Source organism: Garra rufa, chromosome 5, assembly GCF_049309525.1.
Source record: "Garra rufa chromosome 5, GarRuf1.0, whole genome shotgun sequence".
NCBI lineage: Eukaryota > Metazoa > Chordata > Actinopteri > Cypriniformes > Cyprinidae > Garra > Garra rufa.
The window spans coordinates 47,674,339-47,692,504 of NC_133365.1; the positions used below are offsets into that span (position 1 = coordinate 47,674,339).

The following is an 18,166-nucleotide window of genomic DNA, read 5'->3' on the forward strand; positions in this document are numbered from 1 at the left end:
AGGAGCCAGAACTATTTTTATTTTTTAACTCAGATTGCATTTGTCTATAAGAAAGAAGTCATATACACCTAGGATGCCTTGAGGATGAGTAAACAATGGGCTAATTTTCATTTTTGGGTCAACTATTCCTATAACATACTGCACTGCACTGAACTATTGATCTTTTACACTGTCTATGGGCAACTGATAAACCCAGAATCTAAATGCAAATCATAAAGTTTAACATTAAGCTTCAATCATAGTAAACCATTATAAAGACAAGGTTTAGCATGGTTTAACGTGATAAAAAAATGTTTCTTTTTGCATTTCTGTGGGGAAAAGATTAACTTCTAAATGCAGCTGGAAAAAACTGACTCAAGACTCATCTTCAACTCTAAACTATTAAGCTACAGGGTGAAGGATTTTCTCAGAATATTGTGACATTGTTTAGATAAAGTAGACATTTCCTGTTGATCGGCATTTGCATACTTTTTTTATACTACAATATTCTGAAAATATAAGGAATCAATAGAATTAACATTAATTTCTTAAAACATATGAAAACAAAATGATCTTGACACTTGAGCTGACATTTCAGTTCTTATTTAAAGGGATAGTTCATTCAAAACTGAAAATTCTGTCATTATTTACTCACCTTCATGTCATTTTTTAATGAAATCTGAAAAAGTTCTGATCCAAAGACAGCAATGCAACTGACACATTCAAGGCCCGGAAAGTTATAAAAGAGAAGAAATTGTTGAATAAAGTCATTATTTTTGTTTTCTTTGCACATAAAAAGTATTCTCATAGCTTCATAACATTACAGTTGAACCACTGATGTCTAATGGACTATTTTAACAATACCCTTACTACCTTTCTGGGCCTTGAATGTGGTAGTTATGTTGTTATCTATGCAGGGTCAGAAAGCTCTCGTATTTCATCAAAAATATCTTCATTCGTATGCCAAAGATAAACAAAAGTTTCACAGTTTGGTAACGACATGAGGGTGAGTAATTAATAACAAAATTGTCATTTTTGGTTGAACTACTCCTTTAATTTCTTATAAAAATCAGAACTATGCATATCCCCTGTACTTCCTGCATTTCACAAGGCAATTGCATCTCGCTGAGTCATCAATCCCTGCGGCTAAAACAATGCTTGTCTGTCTGTCTCTCTCTCTCTGCATCACTGAACAGGCTCACCCACTGACACACTCCACCACACTCTGATTACAAACCCTTGCCAGCTTTTTCAAACACTACACCTCACAGCATCTCCTGAAAGCCATTATACATTCATTCATATACAGCAACACATGGACACACGTGATCATTCCTATTTTTTACACATTCAGAATAATGCATTGATATTAAGCAAAATTAATTGTTTAATAACAATGCATTGCTTAATATCAGCAAATTATAATGATTTCTGAAGGATCATGTGACATTGAAGACTGGAGTAATGATGCTGAAAATTTAGCTTTGCCATCAAAGGAATAAATTATATTTTAAAACAATTATTTGTTTCATATTGTAATGACATTTCACAATATTGTCATAAGACTTCTAACAAAGTTAAAGATGTTTTGAAGTTTGATAATTTATCAGAATATGGTTAATATGTCACCTGAAGTTACTTTCTCAAAAATACAGCAGCGTTTTTAAAGAAAAACGTTTATAAACAATAATGACAAGTTACTGAATATTGAAATTACTTTACAAATTAATCGACTTTACATATCATTAACTACTAGATCAGAACATTGGCATTTACATGGGCACGTACTTGCTTGTCCAACATATCAAAGGTGACTTTTGTTGATTTAAACCTGTTGGGTCACTTTTGATTGAGTCTGTCACACCTTTAATGATGTATGCAATACCTGACTAATGTCTAAAATATTCATAAGGAGACATTTAACACTAGGGATTTTTGTGAGACAAATAATGTCATCAATTCATATTTCATTTGCAGGAAAAACATGTGACCCTGGACTAAAAGAACAGTCATAAGGGTCATTTTTGTAATTTGAGATTTATGTATCATCGAAAGTCGAATAAATAAGCTTTCCAGTTAAAATCTGGAATCTGAGAGTGCAAAAAAAAAAATATATATATATATATATATATTTAGAAAATTGCCTGTAAAATTGTCAAAATTAAGTTCTTAGCAATGCATATTACTAATTAAAAATTAAATTTTTATATATTTATTTTACAGTAAAACATGTACAAAATATCTTAATGGAACACTTTGGTCAATATCCTAATAATTTTTGGCATAAAAGAAAATTTGATAATTTTAACCCATTTACTGTAATTTTGGATACACTTACACTTTACACTTTACAACTTTATTAATCCCACAAGGGGCAATTGAAAAGGGGCAGTAACATCTACACATTTGATAAAACACAATACATGCACACTACAAGAAAAGATACGAAGTTCACAACCCATCATGCTTGTCTTAATTCCATAGAAAATACCATTGTGGAATTCAACAAAAAAATAAATAAATAAATAAATAAACAATAAACTCTGCTAAGACTTTAAATTATACAAACGAATAGCCTCTGGAATAAAACTAAATTTATATCTATTAGATGAGCATTTAATGCTCCTAAATCTTCTGCCAGAAGGCATTGTTTCAAAGTACTCCTTCAGGGGATGAGAATCATCTCCCATGATACTTTGGGTTTTCCTTAGCATTTGTTGCTCATAAAATTCTGCTAGACTCCGCAAAGGTACACCAATGATTTTTGAGCAAGTCCTAACTAGAGCCTGCAGACAATTTTTATTCTTTAAGGAAAGAGATGAATACCAACATAAAAAAGAAAAACTCAAAATACTCTCAATGAAAGTTGTGTAAAATATTCTCAGTATGTTTCTTTGTACACCAAAAGAATTCAGTTTTCTAAGAGCATACATTCTTTGATGCACTCTCTTAGTAATAGCCTCCGTATTCTGCTGGAATTTTAAAGTGGAATCAAAGAAAGTTCCAAGATACTTGTATTCCTGTACCCGTTCAACTACCTTTCCATCGAAATACACTGGTTTTACTTCTGCAGAAGCTTTTCTAAAATCAATTACCATCTCTTTCGTTTTAGCAATATTCAGTTGTAATTCAGCTTCTTTACACCACTTAAAAAACTCATTATGATCACTACTGTCATCACAATCTGCATTCGTTAATAAGGATAAAAAAACTGCTACAAATATATATTTATAATAGCACATCGCAAATGTTCTTACACCAAAGACCACAAATTAATTAGTGTAAATTCACAGTGTTGTGTTTCTGAAGAAACATTACTGATCTCATCACAATGACTCGTTTGGCTAATCTGAGTCATATGCAATTAAAGACGCCAATGCTTCTTTATTCCCGTGGGATGAGTAAAAGAAGCAACTGCATCTGTAATTGCACACGACATCTTTAGTTGCATACGTGGTTCATCATCTGAAGTTTCACTGACGGTCAGTTTCGAAAACTCATCACAATTACATCACTGCAGTACTATGCAAATTGAACATCTGCCTGGAGCCAGCATTGTGGATGTGTGTGTATGTGCAACTGATACAGATCAGCATCTTTACATTTTTTTAAACTACAAACTGCAAAATGTTTATTATTTTACCAAAATAAGAGAGATCATACAAAATGAATGTTATTTTTTATTTATTACTGATCTGAATTACTGAATTTCACATAAAAGATGCTCAAAAGCCCTGTTAAAAAGTTTACATACACTATATTCTTAATACTGTTTTATTACCTGAATAATCCACAGTTGTGTTTTTTTGTTTTGTGATTGTTGTTCATGAGTCCCTTGTTTGTCCTGAACAGTTAAACTGCCTGCTGTTCTTCAGAAAAATCTTTTAAGTCCCACAAATTCTTTGGTTTTTCAGTATTTTTGTGTATTTGAACCCTTTCCAACAGTGACCGTATGATTTTGAGATCCATCTTTTCATACCGAGGACAACTGACTCATATGCAACTATTACAGAAGATTCAAACACTCACTGATGCTTCAGAAGGAGAAAACAATGCATTAAGAGCTGGGGGTGAAAACAGTTGAACAGAATGTGGGATACACAAAAATGCTGAAAAACCAAAGAATCTGTGAAACCAGTTTTGAAGAACAGCAGGCAGTTGAACTGTTCAGGACAAACAAGGGACTCATGAACAACTATCACTAAACAAGTGAAAATAAAACACACACATAGCTGTGGATCATTCAGGTAACAACACAGTAGTAAGAATCAAGTGAATGTAAACTTCGGAATGGGGTAATTTTTAAAAATTCAACTATTTTCTCTTGTGGACTACAAGGAAAAAATAACATGCATTTTGTATGATCCCTCTCATTTTGCTAAAATAATTAACATTTTGCAGAACTTTTGACATCAACTGTATATAAAACATTTTTAGATTTTTATCCAGGCATATCCCGAAATGTCTATCAAAATCTAGAAATCTCAAATATCTCTTGACAACCATGTTCACTTTTAAAAAGTCAAATTAAATACATATTTGTGTAGTCTCCCATATTTGTGTAGTTAAGTGTAAATGAAAAGAGAGTAGGGGTGGCACGAGATCTCGCGAGATGATGGTGTCCCGCGATATCTGACTGGTCTCGCGAGAACGTGAAGATATCATGGCAAAACATTTTGAAGTGTTTACATTAGAGCTGCATGACTAATCATTAAAATATCATGATCTCTATTCAAACACCCACGCGATCTTATTCATGAACACGTCTGTAGAGTAACGTTTATTCTCTTCCGCCAGGAGGTGGCGACAACTGCACGTTTAAAAAAAAGTATTTGTCATTGAATTATTATACATATATTATCTTATGCATTCAAGAGATTCCAATAGCGAAACAAGCCTTTATTAATTGAGACACTCGCTCTTTCATTTTTTTTTTGTTCAAAAATAAACTTAAACATTCTGTCAGTAGCACTAGTAAATTAAGAAATTTTGTTTAGATTTCTAATCCTTTTTTTCTTTAGAATCGTGATCTCCAATTTATAAAAGAAAATTGTTTTTCAGTTTATCCAGAATCATGCAGTATTAGTTTACATGTTTATTACTGCATATAATTAAATGGAAGTTTAATTTCATAAAGTACAAGTTCATATCAAAATGCACCTACATTTTTTTTTTGCATTTTGTGTTTTGTTTTTTGTTGTTGAATAAAATACTATTTTCCCCTATATATTTCATCATTGAGGATTTCTTTAAAAAAAATCTTGTCTCGTCTCGTTCTCGTGAACGCAATCTCGTGTCTCGTCTCGTGAGATAAGTGCCTCGTCAAACCCCTAAAAGAGAGGCTCTGACATTAGACCTAGAACCATCCAAATCACCTTAATCAGCAGAGCCTTTCCTCCTTCTTGGGCTCTAAAACATGCACAAGTGCACAGCATATATGCTCGTCAGCACTCCTAGTCATCAAATGACATTACAGGAAGTAAAAGACAGGAAAAGAGAAGTATTTGTGACACTGTGGTATGAATGCATGCACGAAGAACCACCAAAATCATGATCCTATTAGAATACAGAGAGGCTTATGACATGACAATACCGTCAGAGAGCTCACAAATCCACTTAGCACAAATAAACACAGACCAAAACAACAAAAAGCGTAGCTTTCTCTGACCAAGACTCCGGATTCATTAGCCATCTGCTATAGATAAATAATTAGTAATATAACTACAAATAAGTGTGATTATGATTATGCTAATTAACTGGTCGGCTGCAACATTCTGAGGCGTGTTATTCCCTAAGAACAAACATCATTATTAGCAACGCTGAATAAGACACCACTCATCCAGATCATTAACAGCTGGATGCACATTATCCCTTACATAACAGACCGTTTATGTATAGGTAAAATAACTGGAAGCAAATGACACCTTACACATTCCAGCTACAAATAGCCACCACTGCTGTAATGTTAAAAATAAGGTCAATATGGGGCCAAAAATCTACTGGGGTCAGCCAGGAGAAAACCCAGCCATTGAGAATATATTATTCATGGTGGTTATTGTCCAGTTTTTCCTCCTTACTCATTCATGCAACACATAACCAAAACCAGTCACCACATTACCACGTGGTAAAAGCCTAACCCAAAAAACTGGGTGACAGTGGCAGAATGCCATCTTTGAGTACTGGTGTGTTTAAGCGGGATAGGACAAGTGGATGAGGAAAGGAATACAACGGTTTGAGCTCGTATCATGGTGGATGGGAAGTGAAGTAAGAAAAGACTTCATAAGACTGCATAAACTAGAGGAAGTGCTTCTCATGAGCTGAACAAACAGAATGCAAACCAATACCTTGTTTTCATTTAAAACGCTAAGTCATGCAACACGTTGCGGAAAATGTAAAGCTGCGATTTTCTAGGCCGATAGGATTAGGAACTACACTCCCATTCTGGTGTAATAGTCAAGGAGGTTTGCTGCCGTAATATGGCCGAAGCAGGCGCAGTAAAAGTGCCTGAAATGAGTTCCCAGCTAGGTTAGCATTTGCACATGTGCTGCGTGATATTACTGCGCCTGACTATTACGCCGGAACGGGAGTGTAGTTCCTAATCTTATCGGCCTAGAAAATCACAGCTTTACATTTTCCGCCGGTCTTAGTACACGATATAACTACAGAAGAGTCAAGTTTTAAACAGGACAAATATCAAAACTTGTTGGTCATTTTTGAATGAGATGCTATTGGTCTAATAGGATTCAATGATCTATGCTAAGCTATGCTAAAAGTGATATCGCCAAACAGGAGAATGGCAGAATGGATTTCAAAACGGTAAAACTCAACTTATTAACTCGGAGGGAGTTGGAGAATGAGCCTATTTCCAAACAAAAAGTGGAGTGTTCCTTATTATAACTTAAAAGTTATAGTAAAATCAAGGAGAAGAGTGCAAATGCGGTCTTTAGGAACATTTGTGGTTGGCCAAACTGAACCAGGATTTCCAGGGCAAGAATCTTGACAACATTTAAGTTTGCTCTTATCATTTCCAGTCAGGTAGGTGAAATATTAGGCTAATATCTTCATTAATTCTACTAGTACATATACTATATTGCCAAAAGTATTTGGACACCCCATTCTAATGAACAGGTTTGACTACTGTAGTAATTTCCATGGGTACAAATGCTAATGTTAAAGCATGTAATGAAATTCTAGGGAATTGTGTGCTTCCAATTTTAAAGAAAAAGTTTAGACAGGACCCTTTTCTATTGACAATGACAATGCCCCTGTGTTTAAGGCAAGGTACAAAAAGAAATGATTGATTCAGTCAGTGTGGAAGAACTTGAATGGTCTGCCGAAAGCAAAGTCCTAATCTCTGCTGAACACCTCTGGAGTGACTTTAAATGCAGATTTTGAGCCAAAAACTCATCACCAAACACCAATGACTTGTAACTATGGGTACAGTCATGTTTGACACTTCCAAAACAGTTGCAACAGAGATGGAAATACAATATATAAGAAGTTTTGTCTATATAGTGTATGTACAAGTCATTGGTGTTTGATGAGTTTTTGGCTCAAAGGTCTGCATTTAAAGTCACACCAGAGGTGTTCAGCTGAGATTAGGTCATAGCTTTCTGCAGGCCAGTCTGGTTCTTCCACACTGACTGAATCAATCATTTCTTTTTGTACCTATGTATAGAGGTGATACAGACCTCCTACATATGAAAACAGTTAACCAGTTATGCAACTCAACTCAAGAAACAAATGTGGCAATTTATGATTTCTTCATACATCACCCAACTCATTTACAGCCTGATGTAATGATTTAGAGTCACCCACTGGCAATAGTCTATTCGAAATCACATACACATACAAGCGGCTAAACAGTTTATAGCCAGTAGCCATGTCCAAGTCCAAAGAACATTACGAAAGCATACATCTTGGGGCGTGAGTGCTTTTCTGCTCTCCAGTTAAATGGATAGTTCACTCAAAAATGAAATTTTATCATCATTTATTGTTTCAAACCTGCGTGAGTTTCTTTGTTCTGGATAAAGATAATATCAAAGATATTTTAAAGAATGTTGGTCCCAGCAACTGTTTGATTATTTAGCATCATTCTTCAAAACATCATGAGGACGAACAATTGATGATACAATTTTCATTTTGGGGTAGAATATCCCTTTAAGGGAGTCATGAGTCTGTGGTACCCATCAGATATCCATAACAGTAGCACAATAACTATAAATCTCGAACTTAGACTTAGGGCTAGCAGTCAATCAGACTTTAAATAAATGTAATTTAATATGGCATTTTGACAGGTTTGGCTGTTTAATTTGATGCTAAATATAGACCTTTTTCCTGAATAAACGATGAGCGCCGCCATTACGAATTCTAACGTCAGATTGAATGATTTTCTGTTCCGGTTTCCATAGGAACCCATTCAAATAGCGTCCATCTGTTTTTAATGTAGCTAACGTCCGCTGCTTCGTGTCATCTACACACTCATTAAAGTGAGGCACTGACAAATGACGGTCATAGCGACATTGCCAAGTGATGGCGCTATGGAGCCATGTGCTTTTTAAAAACATTTTAATAGGTTTAACATTAGTTTATTAGCTCGGAATATACCCTAATTTGACTAGAAACAATGCAGACCGGAAATGCAAAGCATTCTTTCAGTTAAGAGTCAGACTTACTTCCGTGTTCAGGAAAAAGGTCTATAGAAGAATATACACACTTGTCCATAATTTCTGCAACAGAGTAGTTCAAGTTCTGGAAATCAAGCTCAAGTCCCAAGTCAAAGCCTGCTGACAGTAAACTTGTGCAAGCGGTGATAAGATAACAGGTTGTGCCCCATTATTAGTGTCATGGCTATTGTGATGACAACAAACACGTGATTAGTCAAACAGCTCTGCAATGTTAAATACCAGCTCAGTATTTATACAAGGCGAATTCCTGCTTGAAATGTCTGCTTAAACATAATTCCCAGAGGGCCTCTTGTACAACCATGGTACAATGGTTAATATGATAATTCTGTCTTTAATTACTCACCCTCATGTCGCTCCAATCCCGTAAGATCTTTGTTCATCTTTTGAACACAAATTAAGATATTTTTTATGAAATCTGAAAGCTTTCTGACCCTGCATAGACAGCAATGCAATTACCACCATGACGGTGGAGACTAACAGGAAGAGAAGAAATTGTTGAATTAAGTTGTTGTTTTTGTTTTCCTTGTGCACAAAAAGTATTACTGTAGCTTCATAAAATTAAGGTTGAACCTATATTATCAACTTTCTGGGCCTTGGATGTGGTAGTTACATTGCTGTCTATGCAGAATCAGAATCAGAATCTTAATTTGTGTTCAGAAGATGAACGAAGGTCTTACAGGTTTGGAACAACTTGAGAGAGAGTAATGACAGAATTTTCTTTTTTGGGTGATGTTTATTACAATGACCTCATTGTTGGCTATCAATGACATCACAATTGATTATAGATGGATTAATTGAATTTGTGGGGAACTATTTCTGAAAACCTATATTTGCATTTGCAAGCCATTTCACTTCTGTAATGTGAAAAGTTCCAGGTGAAACAGGGCGGGACTTACGTAGAATTGATTTGATCATGAAAAGTTCTTTATATCAGGGTTATTATAATTAACTAAAGCTATTAAATCAGTTTTGCTAACTGAAAGCTGAGAAAAAAATTAAAAACATTAAATTGTTATATTGGAATATTAGGAAAAAAACTATTAAATAGTAGGGTATGACAGGGCTGAAGGCGCCTTTGATATTAATTTCCTCTAAACCAATAGAAAGTACCGTAGCACTTTCCAAAATGTTGTAGATTTAAGAAGCAAATGAGAATCACAAAAAATCTTAAATATATAAGACAAAGGTATTCTTAAAGGAACACTCCACTTTTTTTGGAAATAAGCTCATTCTCCAACTCCCCCCCGAGTTAATAAGTTGAATTTTACCTTTTTGAAGTCCATTCTGCCATTCTCCTGTTCTGGCGATATCACTTTTAGCATAGCTTAGCATTGATCATTGAATCCTATTAGACCATTAGCATCGCATTAAAAAATGACCAACGAGTTTCGATATTCTTCCTATTTAAAACTTGACTCTTCTGTAGTTATATCGTGTACTAATACTGGCGGAAAACGTAAAGCTGCGATTTTCTAGGCCGATAAGATTAGGAACTACACTCCCATTCCAGCGTAATAGTCAAGGAAGTTTGCTGCTGTAATATGGACGCAGCGCCTGAAATTAGTTCCCAGCCAGGTTAGCATTTGCACATGTGCTTCGTGATATTACTGCGCCTGCTTCGACCATATCGCCAGAACAGGAGAACAGCTGAATGGACTTCAAAAAGGTTGGAGTTGGAGAATGAGCCGATTTCCAAAAATAGTGGAGTGTTCCTTTAATGATTTTCACTTTTGTTTAAGATAATTGAAGCAACAGTTTTTTAAATAATGAAAGAATAAGTAAAAGTATTGTATTTGGGGTAAAAAGCACCCCTGCTGTTGGGGCTAAAAGGCACAGTAATTATCACGTTAATTAATAGGAAGCTGACTTTTCTATTTGTTGACATGACATTGTTAGATTCAGATGGTAAATCTTTAGAATCTTTATATTTTTACATGTTTTAATGACAGTATATTTATTAACCAAACATTTATTATTTTATTTATCAATAATACAAACTTTGCTAAAGTGATTGCTTTGGGCAGGTATTAACTCAGACATTATTTAAAAAAAAAAAAAACATTATTTTTGTTAAAGTATTTGTATCAAGACTGTGTGCCTTTTACCCCATGCTGTAGATTTTTACCCCGTGTGTGGGGTAAAAGGACCCCCTTGCCACCTCATATATTTATACGATTTTTAAACAAAATAAATGACTTGTATGATTTATTTTCACACAAGATCTGTTGCTCCATAAATGTTCAATACAAACATATATATTTTTCTGCAATCGTACACTTTGGCACAGTGAAAAGCACATTTTTTCTTAAGGTGTGTCTTTAACCCCATTGTACTTTAATATGAAAAAAAACTACATCAAATATTAGAAAATATTAAAATTATTATTTTATTTAAATCTAATGTTAATACAAGATTATTATAGAATAAAAATAACACTATATGTGATTTTTTTGAATATTTAAATTTTTTGCACCTTCAGATTCCAGATTTTCAAATAATTGTATCTCAGCCAAATATTGTCCTATCCTAACAAACCATACAGCTTTCAGATGATGTATAAATCTTAATTAAAAAAAAAATTACCCTTATGACTGGTTTTGTGGTTCAGGGTTTTGGACAGGTTTTGAAGAGATGGAAAACATTTCAGAGAATCATTACAGTTGGAAAGATTAAAAACACATATTTTCTACTGAAATAACATGCACTGATGACCATTCAAGCAAAGACCACAAATGCGTATTAAGAAAGCAAACAAGGTCAATAGTGATTTCACGTCGACTGCATGGGCTTTCGAAAAAAAGCGAAGAAAGACTGCCAACAACTGACCTTGACAGTCAGTGGAGGAGAGAAAGGCCCACAGGGAGAGAGGATGTGTGTTTTCCAACCTGATAGGAGTGGAACTAATTAAGAATAGACAGAACTACCGGCCTTTTCCACAAACCCTGTAAGAGTGAAATCACTGCTGATACATCTCCTGAGAATCGCTGCGGGGAAAAAAAGTGACTAACCTTTCTTGAACTCCTCCAGCATGGAATCCAACTTAGTGTCGTGAAATACAAAGTGGACCGGATGGTTGTAGAACTTAGTGATGGTCTTCAACGTAGTGCAGTCGTCCGGATCCACAAAGGCCAGGTCTTTCACAAAGAGGATGTCCACGATATTGGTCCGTTCGTCCTCGTAAACTGGAATGCGTGTGTATCCGCTCTCCATGATTTCAGACATGGTGTTGAAGTCCAGCACGGTGTCGCTGTTGATCATAAAGCAGTTGCTGAGTGAAGTCATGATGTCCTCCACCGTCTTAGTCCTCAATTCCAGAGCGCCCTGGATCATGTTCAACTCCTCCTTCACCAGGTCATTGTACGGCTCGGTCACCTTAAGCATCTCCACCAGCTTCTCCCGATTGTACACGGTGCCAATCTCCTGGCCCAGCACACAATCCAGGAGTTTGCTAATGGGGTACGACAGCGGAAAGGTCAGAAGCATGAAGAACTTGGTGATGTGGATGGTGTTGGCGCCCACCGCCAAGCCGTGGCGAGAGCAAAGCGCCTGAGGAACGATCTCACCGAAGATGACGATGCCGATGGTTGATGCCACCACAGCGGCTAAACCAGACCCGATAAGATCATCAAGCAGGATGGTCAGCGTGGTGTTCACCAGCACGTTCCCCAGGAGAAGCGAGCACAACAGGTAGTTACCTTTCCTCCGGATGGGTTCGATCTTGCTGGCGTACTTCTTCTCTTTATCTGTGCCGCAGCTCTGGACGATTCGCAGCTCCATTGGGTCCAAAGCCATGAGCCCCAGGTTTAGCCCGCTGAACATACCTGAGAGCACCAGGAGGCAGGATATCAATATCACCTGGAACCAAATGGGAAGCAGAGACTTTTTCTCCTCGACCACACGCAACTTTCCATCATGTTCTCCCAGGTGATACCACTTGCCATTTTGGCTGTGTCTGATGCACAGGGTGTAATCCCTTTGAGTCTCACTTTTCCTAAGTGGTTTAATTCTAACCCCCAGCACCCCAGATGTGCCCTGGCTGTTAACACTCATACTAGTCCTGATGGAAATGTCTTTGGTGAAGTCAGCACAAGTCCTGTTGAAGTCAGAGCTGCTGTCATCGCTCTGCTCCACAAACTTAATCTGCGTCCAGGTGTCATTGCTCATCTGCAGTCCGTAGAACCTGAGCAGGATATCGCTCTCCTCGGTTACCTGTATGATTCCATCGTCGGTGGTCGCTGCGGGCTTGTCGCTTCTCTCCAGCCGCATGCCGAGGATCCGGCTGTCGCTCCCCCAGGATTCCGCTCTATTCGCGCAGACTCTACTCCAAAGGAACAGCATTAAAGTTAGCGTACACCCTTTCCCACTCCATTCTGTCGCCATGTTTGTTTCGCTCTCTGCGGAATGAGAGTTGACGTCACCTACTCATTTCGCAAGGCCCCCTCCCCCTCATTAACATAGCGCCCTAGAGCTCCAATCAGCGTGCGGATCGTCACATAATGAGGAAGAACGAGCCTTCTTGAGTTTCGCTTGCTAAAGGAGGACCAGTTTTTCTTTACTGTTAAGGTGGAGCGGTCTGTTTTTCTGACTCACGTTTATAAAACAGATAGAATTATACAATCGCTCTTTTATATAGAAACTAATACCCGTATTCAAAAAGAACGCATTAAACTGATCAAAGATTTTGTATAAATGTATAATGGTTTCCACCTGATTTAATATTTATAATAATGCATGTTTGTTAAGCACCAAATTAACATTGATTTCTGAAGGATCATCTGACAGTGTAAATATTTGAATATATATATTCAAATATTAATATATTTATATATATATATATATATAGAGAGAGAGAGAGAGAGAGAGAGAGAGAGAGAGAGAGATAGAGAGAGAGAGAGAGAGAGAGAGAGAGAGAATAGTTAATTTCATTTGTAAAAAAAAAAAAAAGTACACAGGGTTACGCCTAAGTGAGCATAACATCTCTTTATTTTTGAAGTTTGGACGTGTTTGTGGTGTTTATACAGTGATTAGCATAAATTAAAATCTACTTTATGAATATATATTACATTACAGTACACCGACAGATACCACAATACAAAATATATATGTTTTCCTAACAAATACACTACTAGTCAAAAGTTTTTGATCAGTAATATTTTTACTGTTTCTAAAGAAGTCTCCTGTGCTCACCAAGCCTGCATTTATTTGATCAAAAGTACAGCAAAAACATTAAATTTTTGAAATAATTTTACTATTTAAAATAAAGTTTTCTATTTGAATATGTTTTAAAATGTAATTTAGTTCCGTGATTTCGAAGCTGAATTTTTAGCATCATTACTCCATCATTACATGATCCTTCAGAAATCATTCTATTTTGATTTGCTGCTCAAAAAACATTTTTATTATGTTGAAAACAGCTGAGTAGAATTTTTGTCAGGTTTCTTTGATCAATAGGACGTTCAGAAGAACAGCATTCATCTGAAATATAAATCTTTTTTAACTTTATAAATGTCTTTTGATCAATTCAAAGTATCCTTGCTAAATGAAAGGATTAATTTCTATCATTTCTTTCCCAAAAAGAAACCTAAAAATCCTGAAAAAATGCAACTGTTTTAAATATAGATAATAGTAATAAATATTTCTTGAACAGCAAATCAGCAGATTAGAATGATTTCTGAAGGATCGTGTGACTGGAGACATCTTTGTTATTAGATTCCCGCTTTAATGGCGCCCTCTAAAGGACAGATGTAACTACTGACATTATTATAATGAATTTATATGCTTCACCAACAGATGGAGCCATCAGACAGGCGTAAAAGTAAATTTGGTGCATGGGAACTGGTTGTCACACATTCTCCTAAAAGAATACATAAACATAGTCCAGAAAGACAAGAAAAAATAATATGAGATTGTTTTTGCTATTGCAATGTGTATATTTAATTAGTAAATTAATTAAATTAATCAATACAATATCACTCATAAATTACATTAATATTACAAAATCAAAAACAGACAAGAAAATCAGACAAAATACATTGACTGAACAGATGCACGTGGCTGGAATCAAATGCGGACAGTTACTGTAAACACAAGGACCTGAGGTATGAAATCTTACTAAGAAAGACTTTTACCAGTTTACAACATCAATTAGTGAATTTTTAATAAAAAGCAGAATTAAAAAAAAATTGCAACTGTGTCACGTCAAATGCTCTTTGTAAACAAAATATTCAAAAGGTTCACAGATTTCTGTCAATAACATAAAAGTAGGTAATAATTTAACCTCTTACCACAATCTGAGGGAAAAAAGTGTGCAGACTCATCTGAGTTCATTATCTAAATGAATTCATTATCAAAACGAACTAAACAAATAAAATAACTTCAAGCGAACGAGTTAAGGCTATCATAAAGAGGGCACACAAGGGCAAGTTCAAAAAACACCAAGACAGTTTCAGTCGAGTAATTGGCAGCAGTTGTTACACTTGAAAAACCACAGCTCAGTGATAAGCTCCATGATATAAGATCATTAATACATGACAAATCAACTTGATATCAGCTTTATCTCAGAGAAACTTAAATAAATTACTGGCATCAAAGTCATTATCCAGATATGTTGGTGGATGATATAGTCATTGCACTGAATTGTAAATTTCATTTTAATGCATTGATTGGTTAGTTCAATTACATATTCACCTGTTCGAGAGCAGCATTATTATAATTATTTACTTTATTAACTACAGCACATACACCATATGTCACCCTGGACCAGTCATAAGGGTCTTTTTTTTATTTGAAACTAATAAATAAGCTTCCAATTGATGTATGGTTTGTTGGAATATGACAACAATTGGTTGAGATACAGCTATTTTAAAATCTGGAATCTGAGGGTGCAAAAAGATCTAAATATTGAGAAAATCACATTTAAAGTTGTCCAAATAAAGTTCTTAGCAATGCATATTACTAATCCAAATTAAGTTTTGATATATTTACGACAGGAAATTTACAAAACATATTCATGGAACATGATCTTTACTTAATATCCTAATGATTTTTGGCATAAAAGAAAAAACGATAATTTTGACCCATACCATGTATTGTTGGCTATTGCTACAAATATACCTGTGCTACTTAAAAGAGTAGTTCACTTTCAGAACAAAAATTTTCAGATAATGTACTCACCCCCTTGTCATCCAAGATGTTCATGTCTTTCTTTCTTCAGTTGTAAGGAAATTATGTTTTTTAAGGAAAACATTTCAGGATTTCTCTCCATATGATGGACTTCTATGGTGCCAAAACTTCCAAAATGCAGCTTCAAAGGGCTCTAAACGATTACAGCAGAGGAAAGAAGGGTCTTATCTAGCGAGACAATCGGTTATTTAAAAAAAATTACTATTTTGTATACTTTTTAACCTTAAATGCTCGTCTTGTCTACCTCTGTGTGTGTACTGTGTGTAAAGTATATAAATTGTAAATGTTTTTAGAAAATAACAATTGTTTCGGTAGATAAGACTTCTTCCTCGGCTGGGATCATTTGGAGCCCTTTGGAGCTGCATTTAAACTGCATTTTGGAAGTTCAGACTCACAGGCACCATAGAAGTCCATTATAAGAAGAGAAATCCTGAAACGTTTTCCTTTACGACTAAAGAAAGAAAGACATGAACATCTTGGATGACAAGGGGGTGAGTACATTATCTGTACATTTTTGTTCTGAAAGTGAACTACTCCTTTAAAACTGGTTTTGTGGTCCAGGGTCACATATATATATATATACATATATATATAGATGAGTTTGTTTTGCTTCAGAGCAATTGTTTCTAAACAGTTTTATAATCTCAGGTGTCTGCTTGCTTCTTGCCATCATTTCTAGCGTTCTGATTGGTTGACTTGACTAGGTAGGAGGACCTCCACTGCAAAGCTGACTGTTTTGGACTGGAACATGCTGTATGTGTTGTCAAATCGCAGGACATCTGAATAAAACGGTAAAATCACATGCATGTTTAATGTTCATCTCATTTAGGGATATAAAATAAAAAGCTTGCAAGTCTGTACTTACACACTCCTGGATCTGGACAGGTGAGGGATCCGTCCTCGGGTACCAGGTGTGCATTGTAACGCTGATTTGGCACAACTTCCTTCATTTCACTGGCCTTGATCCTCTCTCCCATCTTCTTCTTCATATAGACACCGAAACCTATGTCAGCTCCGTCACAGGTGAACTGCCATCTGAAAAAGAGACCGCTGAATTAAAGGAGTACTTCACTTTTAGAACAAAAATTTATAGATAATGTACTCACCCCCTTGTCATCCAAGATGTTCATGTCTTTCTTTCTTCAGTTGTAAGGAAATTATATTTTTTGAGGAAAGCATTTTAGGATTTCTTTCCATATAATAGACTTCTATGGTGTCCCAGAGTTTGAACTTCCAAATTGCAGCTTCAAATGGTTTTAAACCATCACAGCCAAGGGAAAAAAGGGTCTTATCTAGAAAAACGATCAGTTACTTTATGAAAAAAATTAAAATTTATATACTTTTTAACCTCAAATGCTTGTCTTGTCTAGCTCTGTGTGTACTCTGTGTAGAGATTAAAAAATATATAAATTGAAAATGTTTTTAGAAAGTAACCGATCGTTTCACTAGATAAGACCCCTCTTAAGACCCTGATGATCCTTGTTTTTTTACTAATTATAGACCAATTTCTATTTTGCCATGTTTCTCTAAAATATTAGAAAAAAATCATTCATAAAAGGATAATTTCTCATCTAGATTCCAATATGATTCTTTATAACCACCAGTATGGCTTTCGAAAAAATCATTCAACTTATATGGCTCTACTTCATCTTATTGATAAGGTTATTTCTGCACTTGAGTTCACCTGCAGTATATTTTTGGATTTTTCAAAAGCATTTGATACAATAAATCACAATATCCTCCTTGCTAAATTATACAAATATGGTTTCCAAGATATCACCTATAAATGGTTATCAAGTTATGTTTCAAATAGAGCACAGTTTGTTTCTTTTAAGGGTTATTTTTCCAAATAAAGCTAAACTACAATGCGGGGTCCCACAGGGGTCTATTCTTGGACCACTGTTGTTCCTCATTTATATAAATGATATGTTTAGTGTTTTGGATGTGCTTTCTCCCATCATATTTGCGGATGATACAACCCTTGTTCTTTCACATTCACATTTTAGTATGTTAATGAACAATGCAAATGTTGGCCTAGTTGCCTATACTGTTTGGTTCAAGTTCAATAAATTATCTTTAAATATTAAGAAATGTAATTTTGTTATTTTCAGTGGCAAAAAAACATACAACAAAGAACTAGCGCAAATTAAAATGTATTATTGATGAAGGTTTGAGTTAGAGAGGACACATAGACTATGTTTGTGGCAAAATTAAGTCAATTGGTATAATAAGTAGGATTAGCCATCTTGTTACTACAAAATGTCTCCGTACCCTTTATTACAGCTTAATTTATCCGTATTTGTCATATTCTAACATGG

At 35.3% G+C, this 18,166-nt stretch overlaps 2 protein-coding genes across 3 annotated transcripts in view; both read right to left on the minus strand.

Annotated features, from left to right (window-relative positions):
* Positions 1 to 13,051, minus strand: part of LOC141335248 (metal transporter CNNM4) — a 53,329-nt gene extending 40,278 nt beyond the window's left edge. For both annotated transcript variants that reach the window (XM_073840652.1, XM_073840651.1), the window contains exon 1: positions 11,675 to 13,051. In XM_073840652.1, the coding sequence (XP_073696753.1) occupies positions 11,675 to 13,046 (1,372 nt within the window). In that variant the 5' untranslated portion in view covers positions 13,047 to 13,051. The remainder of the gene's footprint in view (positions 1 to 11,674) is intronic.
* A 617-nt stretch (positions 13,052 to 13,668) lies between these two features.
* Positions 13,669 to 18,166, minus strand: part of sec14l8 (SEC14-like lipid binding 8) — a 28,139-nt gene continuing 23,641 nt past the window's right edge. Inside the window, exons 11-12 of the mRNA XM_073840658.1 lie at positions 16,714 to 16,883; positions 13,669 to 16,627 (exon numbers count right to left, since the gene is read on the minus strand). Coding sequence (XP_073696759.1) covers positions 16,524 to 16,627; positions 16,714 to 16,883 — 274 coding nt within the window. The 3' untranslated portion in view covers positions 13,669 to 16,523. The remainder of the gene's footprint in view (positions 16,628 to 16,713; positions 16,884 to 18,166) is intronic.